This window comes from Micromesistius poutassou (assembly GCF_964030765.1).
Source record: "Micromesistius poutassou genome assembly, chromosome: 4".
In the NCBI taxonomy this organism is placed as follows: Eukaryota; Metazoa; Chordata; class Actinopteri; order Gadiformes; family Gadidae; genus Micromesistius; species Micromesistius poutassou.
This window is the reverse complement of record NC_140274.1, coordinates 1043857-1069243: the sequence shown is the minus strand read 5'-3', so window position 1 is coordinate 1069243 and position 25387 is coordinate 1043857. Positions and strand designations below refer to the sequence as shown.

Genomic DNA, 25387 nt, shown 5'->3' with positions numbered 1-25387 from the left:
AGTTCTCTGATTCAGTTAAAATTAGTACTTAATACCAAAATTTATATAATAAATTTATGATCATCACACGTTCTCGTGTTTCACTAATGACCTACACAATCTCAGCACTAGATGGCACTCATCTTGAGAGGGTAACATCTTATAGGTATCTTGGCATCTGGCTTGATGATAAGTTAACCTACACAGTGCACATCAATAGCCTTTTAAAAAAACTTAAAAAAAACAAAACTTTTTTAGCAGTACTGGACTATGGTGATATTATTTACATGCATGCATCTATGTCTTTAAAAAAAACTAGATGTAGTTCATCATTCTGCCCTGTGCTTTGTAACAGGTACTAACGCAAGGACACATCATTGTAAATTATATGATATGGTCCAGTGGACATCATTATACCTGAGAATAAAAACTCTCTGGGTAACTTACCAAACTACATTAGCAGTTACTTAGTCAGCATTGCAGTACATATAGCACTCAGTCATCAAAGAAAATGTTACTGACTGTTCTTACTTCACGCACAGAAATAGGTAAAACAGCTTTTCAAATATATGCTGCCTTTGTGTGGAACGAACTTCGAACTGGAACGAACGAGTATTCTTAATTTGCACTCATTACCCTCTTTTGATATTTTAAAAAATGACCTAAAAAGATCTCAAACAGAAAAATGTCACTGTATTTAACATGCACATTTATTTTAACTCTCTGATGTCCTATTTGTTCTGTGTTTTAGTTAATTGTTGCGTTAGCTTTTTGTCTCATGTTTTCTCTGTACTGAAATATCATACCGCTCATCTTGACCAGGACTCCCTGGAAGAAGAGATATTGTATCTCAACGGGATCTTCCTGGTTAAATAAAGGATAAATAAAAAATAAAATCAATTTAAAAAATCTAAATAGGAATGGAATTTGAGAACCGTTTCCAGTTAAGAACAAGTTGCAAATTGTCTGATCTACCGGAATCGTATGCCTCCGAGATGATCAAATCCTTTCATCGATGCCGGCAACAGGGGTTGCAGACGTGTACTTCAGTAAACTAGTATGTGTCAAGCAAATCATAAACGATTACATTGTGCGGTCATGCATATTTGTTGAGAGGTTGATTAAAATAGGTTTGTTAACTAAAGTCTGCCGGTACGAGTCCCAGTATGTCCAGCGGGGTGGCCCTGCCCAGGAGACGCTCCAGGCCCAGGGCAGCAGCACTCTTCTCTTTAGAGCTATCATTTGGTCAACATTTCTACACAATCGGCAAGTACCTTGCTGTGCCCTTAACAATACGTCATGTTTTAAAACTGACTTTCGATGTGTCAAAAAATAAATGTAATGTGCCATGAAATGTAATCATGTGATGTGTAATTACGGAGTCGCCTTGGGTTCTGGTGCTTAAAATGGTATTCTAGGAAAAGTATAATTGACCTGTCGCTAAGCTCTGCACTCAGCTATACTCGGACATCGGCTCGGACAACTCCATTGAAAACAACAGGGAGGAGGCATAATATAACAATTTACTGGTGGATTTATGTTGTTTGTGTAAAAAAAAAATAAACATGGTCAAACAATGTGCTTGTAACACGGACAGTCGGTGTCCCGAGAGGCTGCAGAATGGGGTGTATTTCATCCCTTTTCCCAAGCCACAACAGGACAAGAAAAAGTGTGTAATGTGGATAAGACTGTGCGGCAGGTCAGAATACCAACTGCATTTAAGCTGTATGTATTTTAAAGTTTTGAATATACCCCTGCATTCGTCATGGTAACGACGGGGGGCGTGACTTAGCAACAGGTCAATTTAGCTGATTCAATAGGGGGCCTTATTGCGCTATGTCATGTGCTTAAAAACTTTCCTGCTTATTCAGGCTCAGAGTCTGTACCTCCCACCAACACAATGTCACACACTGGGCTCTGGGTTAAACTGCTCAAGGGAGGGACCCTTAATACTGATGCTCAGTAAGTCTTCTAGTGTTGTAATACTTTGGGAACTGCGCGGTTTTGACTTGATTCTGTTCTGAGAATCCTCTTTCACACCGAGCCGCAGATATGGGAAGCACAAGCATAATTTCAAGTGAAGAATGTTCTTAAAATATGTGCAGAATGGCTCCTTCCTAAGCATCACTTTTCTCAGTATATTACTTATCCATGAACTTTCACTAATGTTTTCAGCATTCTTCATTGCCTTTGGACAGCTTTAACATCAGATCTACTGTTTGTCAAGAGCTCTCTGTATCAATGTACTGTACCAATTGTGTTCCAATTCGCTCTCTCTACCAGGTTGACACCAATGTCAACCTGCTCCTCACCATAGGTAGAAGCATCTTCTGGCCATTCATCATGACAAAACACAGAATTGTCCTTTCTCTGTAAAATTCCCCAGCATGTTTCCAAATCTCCTCTCTAGTTATGTAACAGTATTATAAACTGTTTTATGAAATGACTGCATTCTGATCATTTGTGAATGTGGCATGACTTTGACCCTTAAGTTCAACACTTTGGAAGCCTCTTGCTTACTGGCAGTACTTCCTGCTTCTCTGTACCTTGTGCTGGAAGAATTCCTTGAGCTTCCCTTCTCTCAGTGGCTTTCCTTCATTTTTGTAACCCTTTCCAGACAATTCAGACAACAAAAAAGAGTTTTGAGACCTCTGAAAAAGAAAAGGGGAAGACAGGCTTTCCATTTGCTGCAAAATGTGCTTGGCCCTTCCCTTTATTTCCATTGTTTTTGGATGTGGCTGCAAGGTTCTCCATGTGATGATACACAGAAGTATTGCCCTGTTGCATAATTTGACTGAAGGAAAACCAAGATCGCCCAATAAATGTGTGGCAGCCAGCACTTTGTTGAGTTTGTTGAGTTGAGTCCTCACTTGCTTTTCGGACTGACACACAAGCTGTAAAAGGTAATATACCGACCATCTCAATCATTCAGAGTAGTCTTTGAGTGCTTAACATTGCAAGTTCAAGGCGAAGAAGTAGACAGTGGAATTACAGGACATGCTAGGGTTGCCAACCGTCCCGTATTGTCCAGGACATCACGTATTTTGGGTGATTTTGATTTGTCCTGTCAGGGACAGCTCCAGTCCCGCATTTCAATCACAGCCTCGGCGGCCTTGTCTAGTAGTCAATGGCCAATAGTGGCCTACAGTAAACTAACAATTATAGAGCGGAGCTTTGCTGTAAACGCGCAAAAACTAGAAACGGGAGAGGTGTGAGTGAACGTGTTGGATGGCCGGACCGTCACAATTCACGACTCCTCCCTCCGTGATAGACACTCCGGGTGAAGTGCTCTTCTGCCTTAACAAACTCTTGTCTGGTCAGTGGAACAGTTTTAGATAGTGGTTGCACAACAAAACAATGGGTTGTCAATATTTGTAGGAACGGTGTGTTATCAAAGATAGGACTGAGATTAGGGCATGGTGGTATGCAGGGAAAGGTACACTGGCAGTGAGGTATTATTATTCTTATCTAATAAAAATTATTATTTTAAACTGGAGCCCTTTGTGTGTGTGTGCATTATGTCTCCTGCACGCTTGACCCCATCATAGTAGGTTTGACTACTCCTTTTACTACTCCTACAAGAAATATCCATGAAAGCAGTAGCCTAGATGGTGAGTCTTATTTTGATTTGTTTGCTTGTTAATTTATTGCAATTTCTTATTTATGCAACCCCCACATAAAGCCTTCAACTGCTTAACTTCATAGATTAAGGGCAGTATTTCTCAAACTAATATAATAATTTGTTTGTCATTTATTGTAGGGTGAAAAAAGGTCCACGAGACAGTTGACTGGGGATAACAACAGAGAGACAGACAACAAAGACAGAGACAGAGACAGAGACAAGAGTAAGAAACAACAGGAACCGGTCAGGTCAGCAACACCAACATAATGTATGAGCGACAAACAGTTAAGACAGATGGACAATAACAAAGTTCTACACCCTTTAAATTACACATTTATTGATACATGTTCAAGTTATAATAAAATGTTAATATATAACCTACATAAATGTCTGTCTTTTTCTAAAAATGATATGGCCCCCCCAGAGTGGTTCATTCATTTAGCTTTCATGACCCAGATTATAGCACTTCTTTTTTGAAAACAATGCCCAAGGTAAACAATCTTTTTCACGTTATGCTATCTTATATCACTTTGGGAGTTTATCTCGATTAACTAGATGTGAAAGAATAACGTCAGTAGCAGTAACCCTGGTTAGTGATGACCCACCCACATCCACACACTTGACTGTAACACTGACTTGATTCAACTATGTGGCAACCTCACTTTGTATTAGAGCACTCACCGCATTTTCTGCAGGAAATGCATTTTCTAGTTTATTTAGTGAAACTGATTTCGTCATGGTGGTGGGTCATTTGACAATTGTACCGCTGCAGCCAACCTTGTCACCCTGTTGGCAGGTAGTGGGCGCCAGACCTGGAACAGTATGTTCTGACCCCTCCTCTCTCTCGTTTTCCTCGAGGAGCTTCCACTTGTGCTCCTGTCAAGTGTCGTCTCACATGCAGAGGTGACACTTTCACTCACACACACACACACACACACACTATGCTATGCTATCAGACACACACACACACACACACACACACACACACACACACACACACAACATGTGATAGGAAATAAGAGAGGATCTATTTATTGCTCTATCTTTCAACAACACAGGCAAAGGACCTACAGCCACCACTGTTGGTCCAACTGTGTGTCCACTGATCGCACTCTATCACTGTCTGACACACACACACACACACACACACACACACACACACACACACACACACACACACACACACACACACACACACACACACACACCAAGAGATCTTCTTACCAAGAATATTTGCCCCTCTTTCTGAGAAATCGAAATAAATGAGACTCAGTTTGGTAACCCCACCGTGTCCAGTTTCCCCCAGCAGGGCCCGCTCAGCCACAGCTGAGACAACCCATCTGAGGGCCACATACACAACCACCACCACGTTATGCAATGCAAAATAAGCTCATTTAATGAAAGCCCACATGGCTCTACAGTAAGACGAAGGGAAGAATTATATAATGGAGTAAATGGAAACATTAGCTTAGCATGAAGGTGGTTGCTATACATGATGAGACTCTACATCAATAGTTCCATGAGTCAGTGAGCAAAAATGAGCGAGAGGATTTTTGTAATAAGAAACAGTGTCAAAGTTTATAACCACAGTGGGGGTCACTCAATACAATTTTAAAATGTAAAAAATAGTCAATTTTATTGTTTGTTATTTGTTATTTGGCCAATGATCTAGAACTACAATCCTACAATGATAGGAGACAGGGTTACACAGTTCAATTTGAAAACCATTAACCCAGTGGTTCCCAACCTTGGGGTCCCTTGATTGTATATACAGACCAGAACATATGGACCAGGTGACCGGCTGATTATACCCACAACACATACACCAGAACACATGGACCAGGTGACCGGCTGATTATACCCACAACACATACACCAGAACACATGGACCAGGTGACTGATTATACCCACAACACATACACCAGAACACATGGACCAGGTGACCGGCTGATTATACCCACAACACATACACCAGAACACATGGACCAGGTGACTGATTATACCCACAACACATACACCAGAACACATGGACCAGGTGACTGATTATACCCACAACACATACACCAGAACACATGGACCAGGTGACTGATTATACCCACAACACATACACCAGAACACATGGACCAGGTGACTGATTATACCCACAACACATACACCAGAACACATGGACCAGGTGACTGATTATACCCACAACACATACACCAGAACACATGGACCAGGTGACTGATTATACCCACAACACATACACCAGAACACATGGACCAGGTGACTGATTATACCCACAGCACATACACCAGAACACATGGACCAGGTGACTGATTATACCCACAACACATACACCAGAACACATGGACCAGGTGACTGATTATACCCACAACACATACACCAGAACACATGGACCAGGTGACTGATTATACCCACAACACATACACCAGAACACATGGACCAGGTGACTGATTATACCCACAGCACATACACCAGAACACATGGACCAGGTGACTGATTATACCCACAACACATACACCAGAACACATGGACCAGGTGACCGGCTGATTATACCCAGCAGGAACGGGCTTACAATGTTGACCAATCAAAACACCACCTGAAACCACACACACACACACACACACACACACACACACACACACACACACACACACACACACACACACACACACACACACACACACACACACACACACACACACACACAGCAAAGCGATGAGGGTCTGATGGTTTCTGTGTGGATAGGTAGGACGAAAAAGGGAGAAGGACAACGGAAAGTGGAGAGTGATAGCAAGAAGCGTGGTGCCTGCAGCTATGAGCATGACCTACTATATTTTCATGTGATTTCTTATTACATAACAGTGTGGTCCGCACATGGCTTCCTTGTTTCCCTTTAACGCCTTGGGAGATCTGCACACACACACACACACACACACACACACACACACACACACACACACACACACACACACACACACACACACACACACACACACACACACACACACACACACACACACACACACACACACCACCACCACACCACACAAGCTTGACTGCACACACAGCCCCATACAGTGTCACACATACTGTAGATCTGAGCACTGTAAGCTCACACAAAGTGTTCTTATAGCAGTTATAGTAGCCATTGTGTACACATCGCTCCCAAAACATTTTACACAGCCATATACCCGACCTCATCGGCCTCATCCACACATAGTGATGCTCCGCTTGCCTGATCTATCTACCCATAATGAGGCTACACAGACCTAGCATTTATATCGATAGATCATGTTGAAATTGCCTTTGGCAACATAGCATAGATCATATAAAAGGGAGCTATTTTAAGATCTTTAAAGACAAACATGGTTATTTTACATGGGGTGCATTAACGCTCTTGGCAGTTGACTGGTTGACTGCATGTGAGAGATTAAAGGTGGTTATGTAACCAGTGACCTGCTAGTGCAGAGACTTCCACTGCTGATAGGAATCCCGTCACCGTTTAAGGACACTAGATCCAACCTTTGCGATATCACCTTTGTTCGTTCAAGTGCATACAGCGATCGCCGAAAATAATAGATAAATAATAAATGTGTTGGGCTAAACGACGACCCTCGTTACCTTCGCCTGGTTAATGAGGAGTCCCACGAAAGTGGAGACGAGCACCGAGCCGGACATGCTGGCCTTCCTCCGCATCTCCTGCTTGAGGAACGGGAAGGCGGCGGCCGGCGGCTCCTCCGGTACGGTCACCGTGTACGACTGTCGCAGGCTCTCCGGTACGGTCACCGTGTACGACTGTCGCAGGCTCTCCGGTACCGTCACCGTGTACGACTGTCGCAGGCTAGGCATGTTCACAACAAGGGATCCGACCCCGGTCGCGGATCGGTATTCACCAAAAATGCGAAGACTTGGCGAGGAATATGCGATCGCCTGTTTAAAAAAAAGGCCCAGAGGAATGATCTTCAATCATGCGCTGCGATCTATGAGTCCGCGGTCCTCTCTCTCATATCGGTCAGCTGGCATTCATTCATTCATTTAAGGAATTAATGTAAAGACGACCTGTGGCGCTCCATAAAACGAGGGCAGCGACACACCGCTGAGCATATATACACTATGATCTGCCTTATTAGAAGACCAGGGAGCGTCGTTCGGTTCCACGCTTATTCACTGTCTATTACCACTCAATGATACGTCAGGATATACGGCAATAAATTATTATTGTCCACCCACTCTCCGTTCTCCGCCGCTGAGACCCGCCCTCTCGTTACAACAGGCCCACACGTCACACACCGCCGCCCGGAGGCACCACTACGTCACACAGAGAGAGTTCAACCTCCATTCCCATTCTCAAATCTGACCAATGACGCACATGAAGTCATGAAGCCTACTGTATATACATACATACATACATACATACATACATACATACATACATACATACATACACACATTTAAATTGTATCACCTGTGTCAGGTGAATCCACATGCCAATGCCCGCATGTACCCACATGATCCTTAAGTCATGCAATTGTAAAGGTAAGATGTGTGCCTAGCCTATAGTGCAGTTACCCAAGTACTGAAACACAAGGGTGTCATTTGATTCCTCATGTGATCCCTGCACATTAAGTTTAGTGTCCTGCTTTGCCAGCTTATTTTTTTAATAATACAGATTACAATGATACACACGAGGACTGATAACCCATACATGCTAACTCAAAGAAAAATGCTGAGATTTCAGCTATACTGGGGGTGAGAGAGAGAGAGTGAGAGTGAGAGTGAGAGTGAGAGTGAGAGAGAGTGTGTGTGTGTGTGTGTGTGTGTGTGTGTGTGTGTGTGTGTGTGTGTGTGTGTGTGTGTGTGTGTGTGTGCCTGGAGAGCAGTGTGTAGATGTAACTAAAGGTTTGGCCGTTTCTATCTGACACAAACCACTCAGCAGTGGGTTTGAAGCCATCTTAGCCAGCATGTTATCTACGGGAGGGGAGGGGGGTCAAAGAGAACTCAGACTAACTGAACTAATGTGAGCTGTCCTCATCCCCGCCTGTTGAAAAACAAGCACACACTACGCATTCCAATTCCTTTACCAGAGCAGAGCAGAAGCCCTGCGCCCCTCACTGTAGCACACAACACAAAGAGCTCCACGGGTTTCACAGGAGAACAAGGTTGTTCAGCCCATACTTCAAACAAGGAAACACAATTGTTTTTAACACGAGTGTGTTAAAAAGACTTGCAGTACAGTCCCAGTGGCAGTAAGTACACACCACTACAGAGACTCAGGGTGCAGAGCACTAGTGCCAGGGCCTGCATTCAAAAAAACATTATCCAAGAGCTGCATGGAACAGGAATGTAAAAATGTAGCACATACACAGGAATAGAGCTCTGGATGCTTACACAATAAACAGATCAATTATCATTTATAAAATATATGAAATCTAATCCATGAAATGAAGCTAATAAACATAGCCTCTTTGTTGAGTAGGAACATTTGAATAGGAAACCACTTTCCATTTTACTTCTAGATGAACAGTATAATAAACCTTTTTACATATTCACAGACCACCCTTGCAGAATGTTATTCCTTCTCTTTCATCCAGACAGTACAGTTACAGCTCAATATTGGACCAAACTAGTTAAGCAAATCAGCACTCAAAACATGTTCACATTAACATTTTGAGCCTGATAGTTCTTCTTTAAAGATCCCATGGCATGCTTCTTTATGAATGCTTTTATATAGCTGTTAGTGGGCCCCTAATACAGTACTTGAAGACGTTCAAGAAATCCAGCCTTGGTGCAGAGTTACAGCCACTACGAGCCAGTCCCACAATGAGCTCTCCACAAAGGTGACGTTTTTAGAGGCGGGTCCAGGTGGAGGGTGGGGGTGTGGCCCTGAGCAGCTTGCGGCCACGGTACCATGCGCTAGTGTTTACAGTGGATTTATCGCAATGGCGAGGCGCACACAGCTTTTGGCCGTGTTCTGTAAATATTCTAGAACACTCTGGGTGCTCCGACGGGAGTCCTGGAGCTCTATATCTAAATAATATCATATTATACATAGATATCTATATCATATAATAAATATTATCACAGTCCTATCACAGTGGACTTGGAAGGCTCAGATGCCCGAGTCCCCAGGAGCAAGGCAGGGTGATTAGAAGCTGGGGTGACAGAGGCCGCTGGGTTCATTATTACTGCAGCCTCCATAGAGGGACTCAAACCCTTATGGGGGCGTTTCATTTTATCACCTCGCCCCCTCCTGATGGGCGGGCTGTTGTTTACTTGTTTAAAGGGCAAAGACAAATTAATATAAGGATACTAGGAGCTTCTGTGAAAAACGAATGCACCGTGTAAGAGGGTGATCAACAATAAGACTCCGAAATAAGTCTTTCATCATTCATACTATTGATATTGTGAACCCAGAATAAAACAGAGCCGGTTTAATACATATTCTGCCAGACACAAGCATAAACAATGTTTTCAAATGGGATTTCAATTGTATCATTACGGGACATATAAGTAAACATGAGTAAAGGCAGACAAAGCCTTTGAGGCGTATTCCTTATGTGAATTGAAAAAGCCAAACGAAAACAATGAGAATCGATAAGCACAAGGGATAGTTATGGGTCAGACTGCGATGAGCACTGGCCTTAAATAGTAGTGAGCACCATGATGTTTTACACAAAAATGAGATAAATAAATATTTATTATAGAAAGATGAATAATAGATGAATTCTGGTAAGCATTGTATAAAGTTGATTCTTCGGGCTGTATCATCGATTGTGGTTGCTTTGAATCTAAGCTACAGGTTCACCTAAGCTATTTATCCATATGAAACATTCATAGGTAAAACATTTCAATATGTATATATATTTATAATATCATTGGGTCATTCTTGATGCAGAGTCACATTTAGACACAAACTCATAAGGTACACATGCGACTAGAAACCTAACAAAGAACCCAACAAAATATGGTAATTTTTGGTATACGCCAACCAGATGGAAGATGCAGTGGCTAACAGGCGAGTGTGCCAGACCCCTGGACTGTACTGACTAAAGAGGAGACAGCGTAGCTTCTGTGTGAACAGACCCAGTAGTCATGGTTACTACTCTGCTTAATGCATCCACTCCATCTGTTTATGTATCTGCCCTCCTACTCTACTCTCACCACCACTCCCTCCCGACCGCCCCTTTAATATGGTGTGGTAAGCAGATGGCTAATCCTATGGGATGGAAAGTCCAGGGGGAAGTGGGTCAAATGACTTCTATAACCTCACTAGTGCCACCACTACTCCTACCCAGGTTATTAATATCAGGGATCATGGGGTCCAGTGTTGTAGCCCAGGATAACTTATTCAAAGCCAGGATCTGTTAGCTGGCTATTTGCTAGCACAGGTGGTATAATATCTCTTTTTCACTGCAGGCTGTATCTCCCATGCTCTGAATGTTATTCAGGTTTAAGAGAAGGACTCGCCAACTCTCAGTCTAATCATGACCACGGATGAGTCCTGTGGGGTATATTACAAACCTCGATGAGTGGGTTAGCGAGGTATGTCGCGCTAAAAGCCTGGGTTAGCTGGGACACGAAAGTCGCTCTCTTTTAGCGTCGCTGTATCACCGTGGTGACTTACATTTGCTGTCAACCAAACCTGGTCGGGAGCAGGTTTCCAGCTAATGGTGCCTTCTATTTGTCTCGTAATCACGACTTGCAGCTCGGGTGTGACGTCACATCCGTCTCGTAAAACGAGTGACCCCGGGTTTTTCGTTCTATTTGGCACACAACAAGACGAGTCGGAGCTCTGCTTTCTGCTCAAGAATCGGCATTGTTGTCATAGCAACATGGAGCGTCTCTAGCCAATTTCAGCGGCACAAGCTACAAAATAGGCGGTATTTAACACATAATAAGACTGTAACGACATGCCTATAGGTAACAGTATACAGTGCTATGTGTACGACTTCTTCATTTGGTTACAACAAAAACACAAGTGCTTAAAATAGTAGAAAACCACAATGTTTTTACATGTGATGCTCAGAGTAGCCATCTTTGTTACTGAACTCAGGGTCCTCTGAGTTCAGACGAGTTGACGAGTCGTTTTTACGACGTGGCGTGCTATTTGCAACTTCCGGTTCGTAACTCGGAAATCGGTGGACAAATAGAAGGCACCATTAGTCTATCGGGTTAGATCGGCGTGCGCAGCTTCCTAGCCCCTCCTTTGACAATGTCGTCACCATTTGCCCGTATCGTACAGGGGTCTCTCCGGAGACAGAGGGTCTTTCGGGACAGATCTTGGCATTGCCTGAGAATATTCTTTATGAGAGATACAGGTTCTCATCAGAGGGTATTCACTATGTGATCGTCCTTGTTGGACCTTATGTACACAATGCTTACTGTTGCGCAGTGTGTCTCTGTGAGAGAGTGGTGGAGTGGGGGTAGCACGTCAGTCTTGCATTTCTGCGTGTGGGGTTCGTCTCCCAAGTGATGCGCATTTATGTGTAGCTTACAAAGTCCCAATTATTATTTCATATGGAATACTTAGTCACTTAAGGTTATGGAATTATATGTTTGTGCTTATTTCGAACTTGAACCCATGTTCTCAAGGCCGTGCTGCCACCACATCTATGGAGGTAAAAGGAATGATGATGGACGGGTGAGATTTAAACCCCAGTCGCTGGTGTAAGGGTCTCATGGTGTGTTCCAGATGCCTCGGACACCAGCTTTCCGAGTTGCACTTGTGACGTCATTTCAAGTCTCGTAGCACTTATAGCGTTCCCGTTCGTCTTTGTGATCGTGTCATATCATTGGCTAGTTGTTGTTATTGTTAGCTACATTAGCCTCTTCAGCAAACCAGCTCGAACAACACAACTTTACATTGTACTGCATGCACAGCAAGACCGTGCAATGCATAAATTGGTGACCGGAATAAAGTAGCATAGTAATCAAGTGTGTAAGAGCATTTAAAATCAACATTAAAATGACCAAAGTGGTACAAATACAAAGAAAATAAATCTCTTCACGGGCGCAGCCATTTTTGTTGAGAGCGTCATCACTGAGCTCGGTCAGCTCTCAGAATTCCGAGTGGGCGTAACCTAAAGGGGGCGTGACCTAAAGGAGGCGTGACCTAAAGGGGCGTGACCTAAAGGGGGCGTGCCTCCGAGAAATTCTGCAAGAAAGCTGGGAGATTTCCCCACTTGGACCTCGGAAGGCTGGTGTCCGTGGCATCTGGAACACACCATTATACTGATCCACTACGCCACCCCGCTACATCTCAGTGGTTTAAAACATATGCTATACATTTCTTACATAGGGTGTATTTAAAGTGAATTCCCTAAATTATAGAATAAAGCAGGTTTGACGTTGCTTTTGCATTTTCAAATCATCATCACTCTATTGGGATTAATGGCAAACAATTCTGCATTTGGCATAGTTCTTTTTTAGAATATGCAGAATCTTTTCACTCACAAATTTACACTGTCGGCTGTTGTTGTTTTTCAGCACGCCTCCCTAGCCTTATTCTGTGCAACTGTGTTTCCCCTAGCTGTAATCTGATTCTTGAACTCCTCATAAGAGTTTATTATGACTATCTGTTCCTCTTGAGTCAAATAGACTGCTCTTGCTCTATCCATTTTGTAAACGCCCCTTTTATGTGAACGCGTATTGAACCTAAAGCGGAAAACCTGGATCGACAAATCAAATCCTAAGTGAGCGTCGTAGTACCATTTAACTCTGACCGCGAGTTGCGTCTGTCGATCCAGGTTTTCCCAAGAAAGCCTGGGTATGTTCAGCGCGCTTCGTAGTATACCCCACTGATTATCACATCTCTATTGCTGTTGTTGTTGTCAATATTAACAGAGGGTTAGGCCAGCTACAGAAAGGGAGAGAATGAGAAAAACAGAGCAGGAGAATAGAGCGACAGTGCCCCGGCCTGGAGAAAACCAGTCATGTCACGTCCTCTGCCTCAAGTTAACAAAGTAAGTTAACAAAGCATGTTGTGACAACACCTTGTTCTGCCAAGCACAGCTCAGATTACTATATCCAACCCGAAGCAACAGACCTGTAACTAACCATTACATAATGTGCTGCTGTTGGACGGTGACAATAATATCACAATAAGTTGACCATGATATCAATAACGACAGCAATACTAATTCAATGCCCAAAGTGTTTTGACGACCTACTGAAATCAAGGTTGGTAATTAGTTACCAAAAGACTAAAAGACATTTGAGCTTAAATTTGACGTGAATATATAACGGCCATGAGTAGGTCTGTGAGGTGCAGGTCCTTACTGTGGGGTCGGTGCTGGGGGAGCTGGTGCTGCTGCTGCTGTCGACGGCCTCCAGGGTGCTGCTCCAAGATGGGCTGGTGTAGGTCGCACGGGAACCCGCGCCACGACTACCGTACGTATCGGTAGCCTCGCTGGTGCGATCCCGGTAACTCCTCAGGGCGCTGGCGGAGGCCGAGGAGGAGGAGGAGTACGAGCGGTCGGCGAGGCCCAGCGAGGACAAGCCCTGGCTCAGGTCACTCTGGGACACAGATTTGCGCCGGCTGAGCGAGAGGCCTACGGTGGCTGAGGAGGAGGAGGGGAGGTAGCTGGGGTAGGCCGAGGAGGTGGCGGAGGGCGACCTGTAGGAGCCGTAGCCGTAGCTAGAGTACGCCGTCCCGCCGGTACTCAGGCCCGACCCGGAGTAGCCCTTGACCGGAGTGCGGCTCAAGCTCTCGCTACGGCGCCCCGCTCCAAGGAGGCTTGGCACCGTCCGGCCGCGGTCGGGCTCAGAGGAGCTGCTGTAGTTGCGGGTGCGGGAGGCAGAGCTGCCCAGGTAGCTGGACGAGGAGGAGGAGTAGGAGGACGAGTAGCCTGAGGTGGAGGTGGAGGTGACGGGTGACCTGTAGGAGGAGGCCTTTTCCCGTTCGCTGTAGGCCGTGCTAAGGCCCGGCGTGAGGGAGGAGCCATAGGAGCTGTAGTGGCTGGTGTAAGAGGAGGGGCCCCCGTAGCGTTTGGCCGTAGACGACACGCGGGACATACTGCTGCTGCTTCTGGGTTCTCCGCCACAGGAAGGAGGCGCCTCTGGAAGACCGCATCGACTGCAGCAAAAGCAAAAGGTGCCGAGACACAAGATGAGCGAGCGCAGTGTTTAGCTCATCAGCAACAATGCAATCAATACCAAGACTACAGAAACAGCCACGTCAGTGGGCGGTCATACACTACAGTAAGAATCGTGCTTCAGTTCTCTGCTGGAACGTAGAGCAAATGGGACATACACGTGTAAGGGTGCAAGCTAAGTAAAAAGGAAATATGTCACTTCATTTGCCTTACAGTTCACAGCTCATTCCCCAGACCAGAGGTGAATTTGCATAGGTAGTGGTATTAGCGCTGTACAAAACACTACTGTACTTTAGCAACCACATAGACCCAGAAAGAACCACACACAAAGCACTGGTAGCTGGCTTTTGAACTCATGAAAAGCCTTCCCCAACATTTCCCATCCACTTTCTCTCCCAGTGCACGTCTCAAAGTGTCGTCTGTTTCTTCTTACGCAATGCAACCCTAGCTCTCCCTGGCTGGGTTTCCACACTACCAGCTCTCAGGAGGCAAGGCCAGCGACCACATTAGCTGACGCGCACATGGGTAATGCACGCCTTGCTTGGGTGCAAGGGGGTGAAGGAGGGCTGAGTTGGAGGTGGGGACGGGGTGCAGAGCACAGCACCCTGCACAGATCTTGTGAAGTCTCTGCCCGGAATAGCAGCGCACAGGCAACAGCTCCTAAACCCAAACCCTGTCAGCGCTGAGGGCCGGGACAGAATGCAGAGGACCTACAACAAACTAAATCTTTCAAAATAACAGTGCACGTGGCCATCTGGTGGCTTCATAGTGTCCGATAGAAGGTCAGAGGTTAGCTGCTGCCCTGCAGGCACCAAGAAAAGACACAGCGACCACTGCCTGCAACAGTCCAGGCAGAGGAAGGCTCTCGCTCACAGGTAGCGCAGCGTCTGAATAAGTAAAAGTATCTGGTGTTGTTGATCCGTGTTGAGTTCAGCAGGGGGTTGGGGGTGGGGGGGCTCCTCTTTCCTTCACCTCCTTGTTTGTTCCCTATCCTCAGTGCTATTGCTATATGTATCTCTGTGTATCCACAGTTCTAATTATATTCATGCCTACTGCCTTGATATAGAGATGTATATATATATATATATATATATATGACATGTGGATATCTCTCACAGGGTCTGTCTTTGACCACAGGTTAATCAATAATTCAGGCCATGGATCTGGAGTGGGCAGAAAGGCAGCGCGCCGGGAGGCCGCAGCCCAGACTCAACTGGCCAATGAGGAGCCAGCTCAGCTAGCTACACCAACCACATACCTCCTTACTCCTTACCTCTTTGAAAACCAGTTTTTCTTATTTCCTTGCCAAATTAGGAGGGGATTAGGGCAATGTATTGTCTTTGGCTACGGTAGTTCTTACTGGTGCTCTTAACTTACTTTTGTATTTCAGTTGGATTTGTTATTCAAAAGGCAACAAATAAAGGAAACAAAATTTGGCCGCGCAGCAAAGAGAAAGCATTATGCCTTGTTATTGTTGAGACCACAAAGCGAGGCTGAGTTAACAATGCATGGTCTTAGAGTATTGAGCCTCACTGACTGAGACGGCTGCTAGCAACGTCACGCTGCTCCTAGTACAGCGTTAACAGGTCTACGGAAATAAAGAGAAGGAACTGTCATGAAATGGAAAATCTAGATTACTGGTGTGTTACTTAATCTCACCCGTAAAGCATCCACGCTGCCTTTTTTAGGAGGGTATACAAAACGTACGTAGAAAACACGTAGGACTCTAAGGACTGAGACAACATTAGCAACCCGGTCTGTTTTCTTTCCCAGGAGAGGTCGTCTCCACAGAAACAACAGAAACACCACATGCAAATGGGCCCACAAAGACTGACACAACCACATGCACGCACGTGCATATACACATGTACACACACAAACACATGCACACACAGACACACACATTCCGGACTGCATTTTCAGCCTCCCTTGCGGTGGTGCTGACTGGTGGTTACCATAGCTAGAGAGGCAACAAGCTGCATTTGTTTACTTGCTCCCAACATGTAGAGCACTTAGAAGTCATAGTAGCACCGAATATTATTCTATTACACTATTTCACTTGACTGCAATTAAAAATGTACGCCTACAGCAAACTTGCAGCAGGATTAAATCAAATAAATTATAAATCAACAATTACCAAACCCTTATGACAGACAATGCTGATTGTGAACTACAGAACACTGACTTCAATTGTCATTATCAATTAGTCTCTTTAGTAATTTAGTAAGTTAAAATATCAACATCAACAAAATAATTTCAGACATTGAAGACATGGGTCTCTCTCTCTCTCTCTCTCTCTCTCGTAATATGAGCAGATAACAACAGCCCTGGTGCCTGTGAGAGGGCCCACACTCCCGTCCCCCCACCCCCTTCGTCTTTCCTGCCAGTTCTGTAACAGTGGAAGCCCCAACGTCAGCCCGTGAGGAGGTGCCTTGAGCTGCACTTCTTCTAATTCTGAATCCGAACCACTTTGATTATAGGAATGTCTTTGGAGAAAAGACTTTGTGCGGAATTCTGTTCATCGCTTCACATTGTTATTGAGTTTATTTCGGATTTCAACTGTTTTGATTGCTTCGTAGATTGCTACTTTCCATGGCAATGCCATCATCTTTTTAATTTTGCATATGGGTGCTCCTTGTTTGTTGAACTGACACACCCCTCTCTGAGCATTGATTTGTCCAATCATTTTAAGCCTTTTGGAAAATCCTACAACATAAATAGAATGTGAACTCACAAGATCAGGATGGATCATGCTGAAGCTGTTGTCATGTATATCAAGTTTATAGGACCACCAAGGGCTTGTATTCCAGTATTCTTGCTTTGATTTGGTTCTTTTGCTCTTTGATATTCCCACCCCTCTCTGCAGGCCTCCCTCCTAAGTCACTTCCCCAACACGTGATTAGCTCGCTAGCTTTAGCAATAGGTCTGCCTAACCTTGTGGTAGACTCTGATACTGAACGGGCAGTTTGCACGCAAGTCTAAGCTATCCAATCATTTCACTCGGGCCAAATGAAATGATTGGACGGAAAGAAAGAAATTCCGTACCCTAGAGTTAATACAGTTAACTTTTTTCACAGCCATTATCTTTCACCAATATCTTGAGAAAAGAAAGGAAAACCTGTGATTATTATCTAATCATCTAAAACACACATAACCCTCTCTACTGCTCAGGTTTAACAGTTCAAACCAATCTCGACTAACACACAGCTCTGTGTGTTAGTCGCTTGTCACTTCAAACACAATCAAACCCCTGACGGAGGACTGCCATTTCTCACTGTATTTAACAGCTTATATATTATTATACTATTATACACCAACATGTTTAAATATAAAGGGAACAGAAACATAACCTGGCGGTGACTCAACTGTGACCTCTCAAACATTGGATCCTTTGATGGCTACAGTATGGGCAGTTAAGTGGCATGATTCCTTAGTAATTGAGCTCAATTAAAGATCATTCATTTTTAAAAACTGGCAAACAGGTTTTGCTGCTAGTGCTTGCAGATGCCCAGAAACATAAAGGCAAAGTAAAGATACTATTGTACCATACCATTGTCAATTTCTGTTTGGTTGGCTGATATGTTTTTTCATGCTGGTGTTTTTTCATGAGGAGAAAATTGTTTCTTGATCCATTTATATTCAGGACCGGTAGGAACATATGCAGACTAACAGGCACCATGTCAGATAAGTGGTCGGTCTGGCCTCATTTTGTTAAAAAGGAAGACAAAAAAAAGGATGTTGGCATATCATCTAAAAACAACATGCACCAAAATACTACAACAGACTTCTATTTGAAGACGTATCGACGCGTCCTTCTATGTATAAACTGTGTTTTACAAGAAAGTAAGCATGTTTGCGAATGAATTAAATCAATGAATTAAATAGTATATAGATTAGTAGTAATATATATTACATATTGCAGGGACTCCTTTACTAGTAGTCGCATTCAATTGCATTGTAGTCTGGCTTCCCCGTAAGGAGTAGACGGGGGGGATCTCACTGTAGGCACACCCATATTATACCCAATGAAATCACTGAGTTATATAGCCCCTCCATATAACTACAACCCTCTGTCCCTTCTCAGACTATTCTTGTGTACTTCATCTTCTCACCAGTTTACACTGGCGGTTGTGGACGAGGTGCTGCTGATAGTCGAGGTAGAGAAACACAGCGAGTTGTACAGACGATGTTCATACAAGGTAGACTTAAAGAGAAAACATTATGATTGGTGCTGTCCTTGGAGCTTAAGGTGAGTTTGGTAGATCGCTAATTAAAGCATTGGCCGGTTTAATGACGAACGTGTACTGAATACACAATCCACTTGTGATTGTTTACAACAGGGGTGGGGAACGTACATACGTGCGTGCGGAGGCAAGGGCAAAAAAACCTTTATTTTCTTTTATATAAAAAAAATGTTAACAAAGCATATAACCTAGCCTACAATATAGTTATACAAGCATAAGCGACAACTTTTGAACAAAATGAATTAAGCAGAAAAAGGTTAACTTGGAACGTTGAGGGTCGCATTGGGGTAGCCTAAACAAGTCGCAGTGTCATTTTTAAATCTACCCATTGACGGCTAGCACGGCATCCGCCAAGAAACGAAAGGTTGATAATGAATGTTGTGTTTTCCAAGAAAAATGGACTGATGATGGACTTCTTTGTTGAAGTAAAGGGCAGGCCAGTTTGCCTTGTGTGTGGAGAATCGCTCGCTGTAATGAAAAAGACCCTAACCTGTAACATCATTACAGCACTAAACATGCTAGGCTGTGAATTGCAGGGGCTTACGCCCCTGCAATTTTACGCAAGGACAAAATAAACGCACTTAAGCAAAGTTTGGGTGCCCAACAAGCAGCTTTCACCAGACCAAATTTAGAGAGAGAAAACGTTGTGCATGCAAGTTATGTGGTGAGTTAGTTATTTTTATAGGCCTAAAAAAAGTGCAGCCCCAAAACAAGTTACAAAATCTGATACGGCCCTTGATGTCAAAAAGGTTCTCCACCCCTGGTTTATAACAATGAAAAAGATATAGCTGAACACTCATAGTTGTTTATTTTATATCTCCTATATGCTCCGGATGCTCCCGGGTAAAAGCCAGTTGGAACCAGCGTCTGAAGCATGCTTGGCACTTCAGAAGCAATTTAAAAGAATCTGCGGGAAAGGTTGTGGATACGAATGTAGTATTACCAGTGTTTCCCCTCTGGTTTCTTTGTATGCAGTAGCGGGCACCTATGATATTGATATATATGTTTTTTAATAAAACTAATTGATTGCGGGGCGCCCAACCTAATTTCCAACTCCAAATAAATGAAGCGGTTTTCTTTTTGCATAGCTGATTGCAGCAGCGCCACTGCTTGATGAGTATAGTGTAATATTAATAGTAGTAGAGGTTGATGGATAGAGCCAGGGAAAGAATCCTAACCATTAACCTCATTGTCTGGATTAAATGCAGAATATTAGACAAATAATCAAAACAGAGTACTTGTTGTGGCTCATTTAACTTTAGTTAACTTCAGTTAACAAATGTGCAATACAGTTTTAAATTTTCCAATTGTTTTGCTATGCTCAGACATGCTATATATATTATTGCAATATTATAAATATTTCCAGCAATATATGAATTATGGATTATATGTGATCAAGACGCAAGGACACTACTGTACCTCAACTCATCGCCTCGCTTGAAGAGTGGAAGGATTTCCTATGTGTGCGTGCGTGCGTGCATGCGTGTGTGCATGCGTGCGTGCGTGCGTGCGTGCGTGCATGCGTGCGTGCATGCATGTGTGTGTGTGTGTGTGTGTGTGTGTGTGTCCTCTTACCTACTTTAGGTGTAGCTGTGTGTGTGTGTCAGTCCCTGCAGATAGCAATAGAGTCAGCGCAGCACATTGTACTGCTACTACCCCAGAGTATTACACACACACTTACACACACACACACACACACATACACACACACAGGCCTGGTCGTTGATCACTTCTGAAAAACATAAAACAGGAAATCTACATTTAATCCATATAAAACATGCTGTGAGCATGCATCATATAGGCCAAGGGCAAAACTGTCCGCGGTCGTGGTACGGGATGGCTCGTATATCTTGACATTGGAGCAGGGTCCTATTTCCACTGACCTAGACCGACTTGGGCGACTCTTTTTCAGATTCTCTGTGATCTGTTGAGTTGTGAATACACCGCATTCGCAACTCATGACTCAAGGATGAGGGAATATAAAGTGCATACATTAACATAACCCCCCACCGAACAAATAAAAATAAGTTGAATAAATAAATGTGGCTCAGCGGATGAGATGAACAAGAAAACCAATCGATTAAAAAGGAGTCTTTCTCTGTCAGCCAAACAGCTTTCTCTTTACATGCAACGTCAACAAGGCCAAGTGAGCATACCGGCCATCGGTCAACAAGTGCTCTAGATTTCATGTCCCATCATTAAAAATGGATGTTGCATCCTTCAGCTCGTTTTATCCAATCCAGAAAAAGTTGCTCCCTTTGCAGGCTTGGCTAAAAGAGAAGAATCATAACCTTCTCCGGCAGATAACACCTCGCCAACACCATAACACCTGTTTTAAATGTTAGCTACTTGCTGTCCCAAAAAAACTCTGACTAGCATACACTCATTCACTCATTAACTCATACTGCTGCTGTCGCATTATGTTGTACCATCATTGGAATACATTTCTGGGAAGGTGCAGTGTGGTTAATAGCTGAGCAGAGAATTCAAAGAATATCACACACACACATATTTTAAGCTATACTCACAAAGCAGGTACCTAGGCGAACAGACCTAAGAAGCCCTACTTGTTGGGGAAGGAGGTGCTCACCCTTGTGACAGAGTGGATCGCAGGGCCAAAAGAGAGTGAGAGGATTGAAGGGAAGGGGCTGTAGTTTGGGCGGTCGCTGTGGCGAAGGCAGCCTGGTTAGAACTATAGCAGGGATGGTATCATCAACATGCCACAGGTCAGGTTACAAGAGACGGTAAATATAGCAGACTCTGATGACCTCTGCAATACCCTGAACCCTCGCTGGCATTCCAGTTGGGCTAGCATCACAGCTTTTTATAGCCCATGCCTTGGCTAGGAAACCATCCACATCCTCCAAACCTGGAAATCAGAAAAGCGTGGCTAATAAGATGGTCGCTACTATTGATCCATCATTAAAAATCTTCAAGGCTACATTTTGTGCTTACAGATGTATAATGAATGAAGAGAAATACACATATGTGGTTCCCAATCTGGTCATTAGTTAGTAGATAGTAGGTCACACCCACACACACACACACACACACACACACACACACACACACACACACACACACACACACACACACACACACACACACACACAGACTTCATTGGCTGTGGTTCAAACATATTCCTTCAGAAGGAGAAATTGTCAATAAAATCATACAGGATATAATGACATGTTGCACGTGATGGTGAGCACTCGGTCCAGCTCAATGCACGTTGGTTGGTGAGGGCCAGTCTGTAGGCTGAGGGCCAGTCTGTAGGCTGAGGGCCAGTCTGTAGGCTGAGGGCCAGTCTGTAGGGTGAGGGCCAGTCTGTAGGGTGAGGGCCAGTCTGTAGGGTGAGGGCCAGTCCTGTAGGGTGAGGGCCAGTCTGTAGGCTGAGGGCCAGTCTGTAGGCTGAGGGCCAGTCTGTAGGCTGAGGGCCAGTCTGTAGGCTGAGGGCCAGTCTGTAGGCTGAGGGCCAGTCCTGTAGGCTGAGGGCCAGTCTGTAGGCTGAGGGCCAGTCTGTAGGCTGAGGGCCAGTCTGGTGGAGTAGTATCCAGCTGCAGCACCCGAGCCGGGCACTGTGGTGTGGCAGGTCGGGTTTTGTGTGTGTCTATCAATGTACTAATCGCTGTATAGATAAATACTATTGATAAGCAATACAGAGCTGTGTGATGGAGAAGCAGTTTGATGTAATGGTATACGTATATATACATATCAACTATATATATCTATAGTATCTATCTATCTATAGTATCTATCTATCTATCCGAAAAAACAACAACTCCTCAGTCCTGTGGGGTGAGGCCCCGTGTGAGTGAGGGCCAGTCTGGTGGGCTGAGGTCTCATTTGACCACCAGTATGATGGGTGCGGCGAAGAGGAGCACATCGACCCATACCCTGACTTTCTCAAAGTAGCATATCACTTTTACATGGCAGAGTATCAACTTCATGGTACGTCTAGTTTGAGGAGGTAGCTAGAATCCGCCTCCAGAAACTATCGGTGAACGACTCGCTAACTTAATGGACCAACACGACGTGCAGGCTGCACCGAGCTGCTGTACTCACCGTCCAGCTGGAAACCATCCCGGTCCGACCGGGAGCCTCCTTCACCCTCCCTTAAACCGGGCTTCTGCTCAACTTGTGTCGCTGTTTGGACTACTGCATCACCAGCTGCGATGTACAGTCGAAAACCTTCGAGCAATACCCTATACACACACTATATATACCCTATATAGTGATGTGATAACCCGGCGGTACCGTCCTACCAGCCGCTCCACTATCCTGGTAAGATAACACGGCGGTAACGTCCGACCACCCGCCGGTGTTGCCAGATTGGGCCAGATTGGGCGGGAAATCTGGCCCAATCTGGCAACACCGGCACTAGAGTTCACAGCAACCAAGTAACGGTTGTTTATTTTCCCTTTAAACGTGACGTCAGGGCAGGAAGAAGCACGTCTGTGATTGGTTGAATCAGCCCTGGTGACGTCACGAGGAGGCCACATCCCCTCCACCGTCACCTTGGTGACCAACGTAAACATCACCAAAAACGCCGTTTATTCAAGTATAAATAATTCCAAATGAAATCATTGTCCCGATTATTTTAGACGCACATAAAGCACACAGTTGAACAATAATAAACGGCATGCATATTCTGTTATTATAAAACGGGTGGCTTAAATCAAGCGATCTGATTGGTTCCTAACTGTTGTATAACGGGCGTATAACTGCTATGACGTCAGTGTCCATATCACGCCGCGCCTGGAAGTTGAAACGGCCGCAAAGCAGCGGTTATTTTGTACTTGGTAGTATAGTGTACAGGAGATCTGTGTTAGGAGATCTGACTGTTCGTAGAGGCCCCCTAGCCTACTATACTATATATATATATATATATATATATATATATATATATATATATATATAGTATAGTAGGCTAGGGGGCTACTATATACTATACTATATATATATATATATATATATATATATATATATATATATATATATATATAGTATAGTAGGCTAGGGGGCCTCTACGAACAGTCAGATCTCCTAACCTGTATGACTCCTTTCCTTAACCTTTGTGGAAAACGTCATCGGGTCAAGCAGAGATGAAAATGTGCTTTCTTTCGAACATAGGAAAAGACAGCACTGCTTAAAATAAATGAAGGCTCGTTCATGGTCCTGGTGATGACGAGACGGCTCGCCAGTGATGACGCTCACGCTCCATCTCTTCAACCTGCTGCCCTCTGGCAGGTGCTTCAGGGCCATACGGGCCAGAACAAATAGACTCAGGGACAGCTTCTTTCCCAAAGCTGTCACCACACTGAACTCAAATTTGCACTAATATAAACTGCACACTGCACACACAAATTTGCACTGACCACTGCACCACCAGACATAACCTACCTCTACCGTTCAATACGCTGCTAGCCACTCTTGGACTCAAGTCGGTGCTCAAAATGTTTCTGTTTGTGTTTTATTTATTTATTTTTATTTTTTATTGTGTATTCATATTTATACTGTAAAGTCTTTTATATTGCGCTAACTATATGTGCAATTTTAAGGAGCTGCTCTTTGAATTTCATTGTACTGTCTGTGTATAATGACAATAAAGGCTTTCTATTCTATTCTATTCTATTTCTTACGCGTGTTCCCGACAGCGACTGTTCATGTGCACTGCGTTGGGAATCTAAAAGTTATTCACAGCAGGGGTTTTTATCCGATAAAAAACTGTCAGAACTAAACAGAAACTTAGTAGGATCAGTTTCAAGTTTGCACGCCTTTATTTCCTTGTAGCTGTATCACTATCCTTTTGCTTTTATTTATGAGAAGCACGTTGTATTGCCACTGTATATGGAAGGCTACACCTGCCCTTATCTAGAGCTGGTTTACCAGTACACAATGTTTAAAACTGAGCCAAGTCGATGCCAACAGACGGTTACAACGTCAATCAATAGTAAAACATGTGATACGATGGTTGATTCTTAATTAGTAAAACATCCATGTTCATGCGCGTCACGAGTAAACCATACGTCACCAACTGGGCAACTCTGTTATCAAAATCTGGCCCCAGTTGCCGAACGGAAGTAGAATCACCAGAGCGTCATGAGGTGTCGTTCACGAGAACTTTCCGACGTCGCGAAAATGTTTCCCCCATAATTCCCAGCGATATGAACGCACCATTAGACTCCACTTTCCTAACCGACGTCATTGTGCGACGGCGGGTATTGCTGACCTCTAGCGTCTCTAGTATGGAACTACAATTTTCCGAAGATGGGACTACAACAAGCGCTCTTTGATCCATGCGTTCTTATCGTATTGATTTAATCAGCTTGTCGCCAACAGTGAGACATAGGTCGGACTTGGCCAACGGGAATATTTGAGGCCACTTGAATCCCAATTCATATGTGAAAAAAAAGAGGCTAAACTTATGTTGATGTTGAAAT

General features: G+C 44.1%; 1 protein-coding gene across 9 annotated transcripts in view; it reads right to left on the bottom strand.

Moving 5' to 3' along the window:
• Positions 1–23218, bottom strand: part of usp2a (ubiquitin specific peptidase 2a) — a 49022-nt gene extending 25804 nt beyond the window's left edge. For 2 of the 9 annotated variants that reach the window (XM_084467461.1, XM_084467467.1), the window contains exons 1-3: positions 21473–21613; positions 20520–20676; positions 13886–14681 (exon numbers count right to left, since the gene is read on the bottom strand). In XM_084467461.1, the coding sequence (XP_084323587.1) occupies positions 13886–14620 (735 nt within the window). In that variant the 5' untranslated portion in view covers positions 14621–14681; positions 20520–20676; positions 21473–21613. Of the gene's footprint in view, positions 1–7228; positions 7801–13885; positions 14682–20519; positions 20677–21100; positions 21174–21472; positions 21637–23009 lie in introns of those variants that run through there. The other 7 variants (XM_084467462.1, XM_084467463.1, XM_084467464.1 and 4 more) reach the window with 7 other exon arrangements.
• Positions 23219–25387: the final 2169 nt, after the last annotated feature.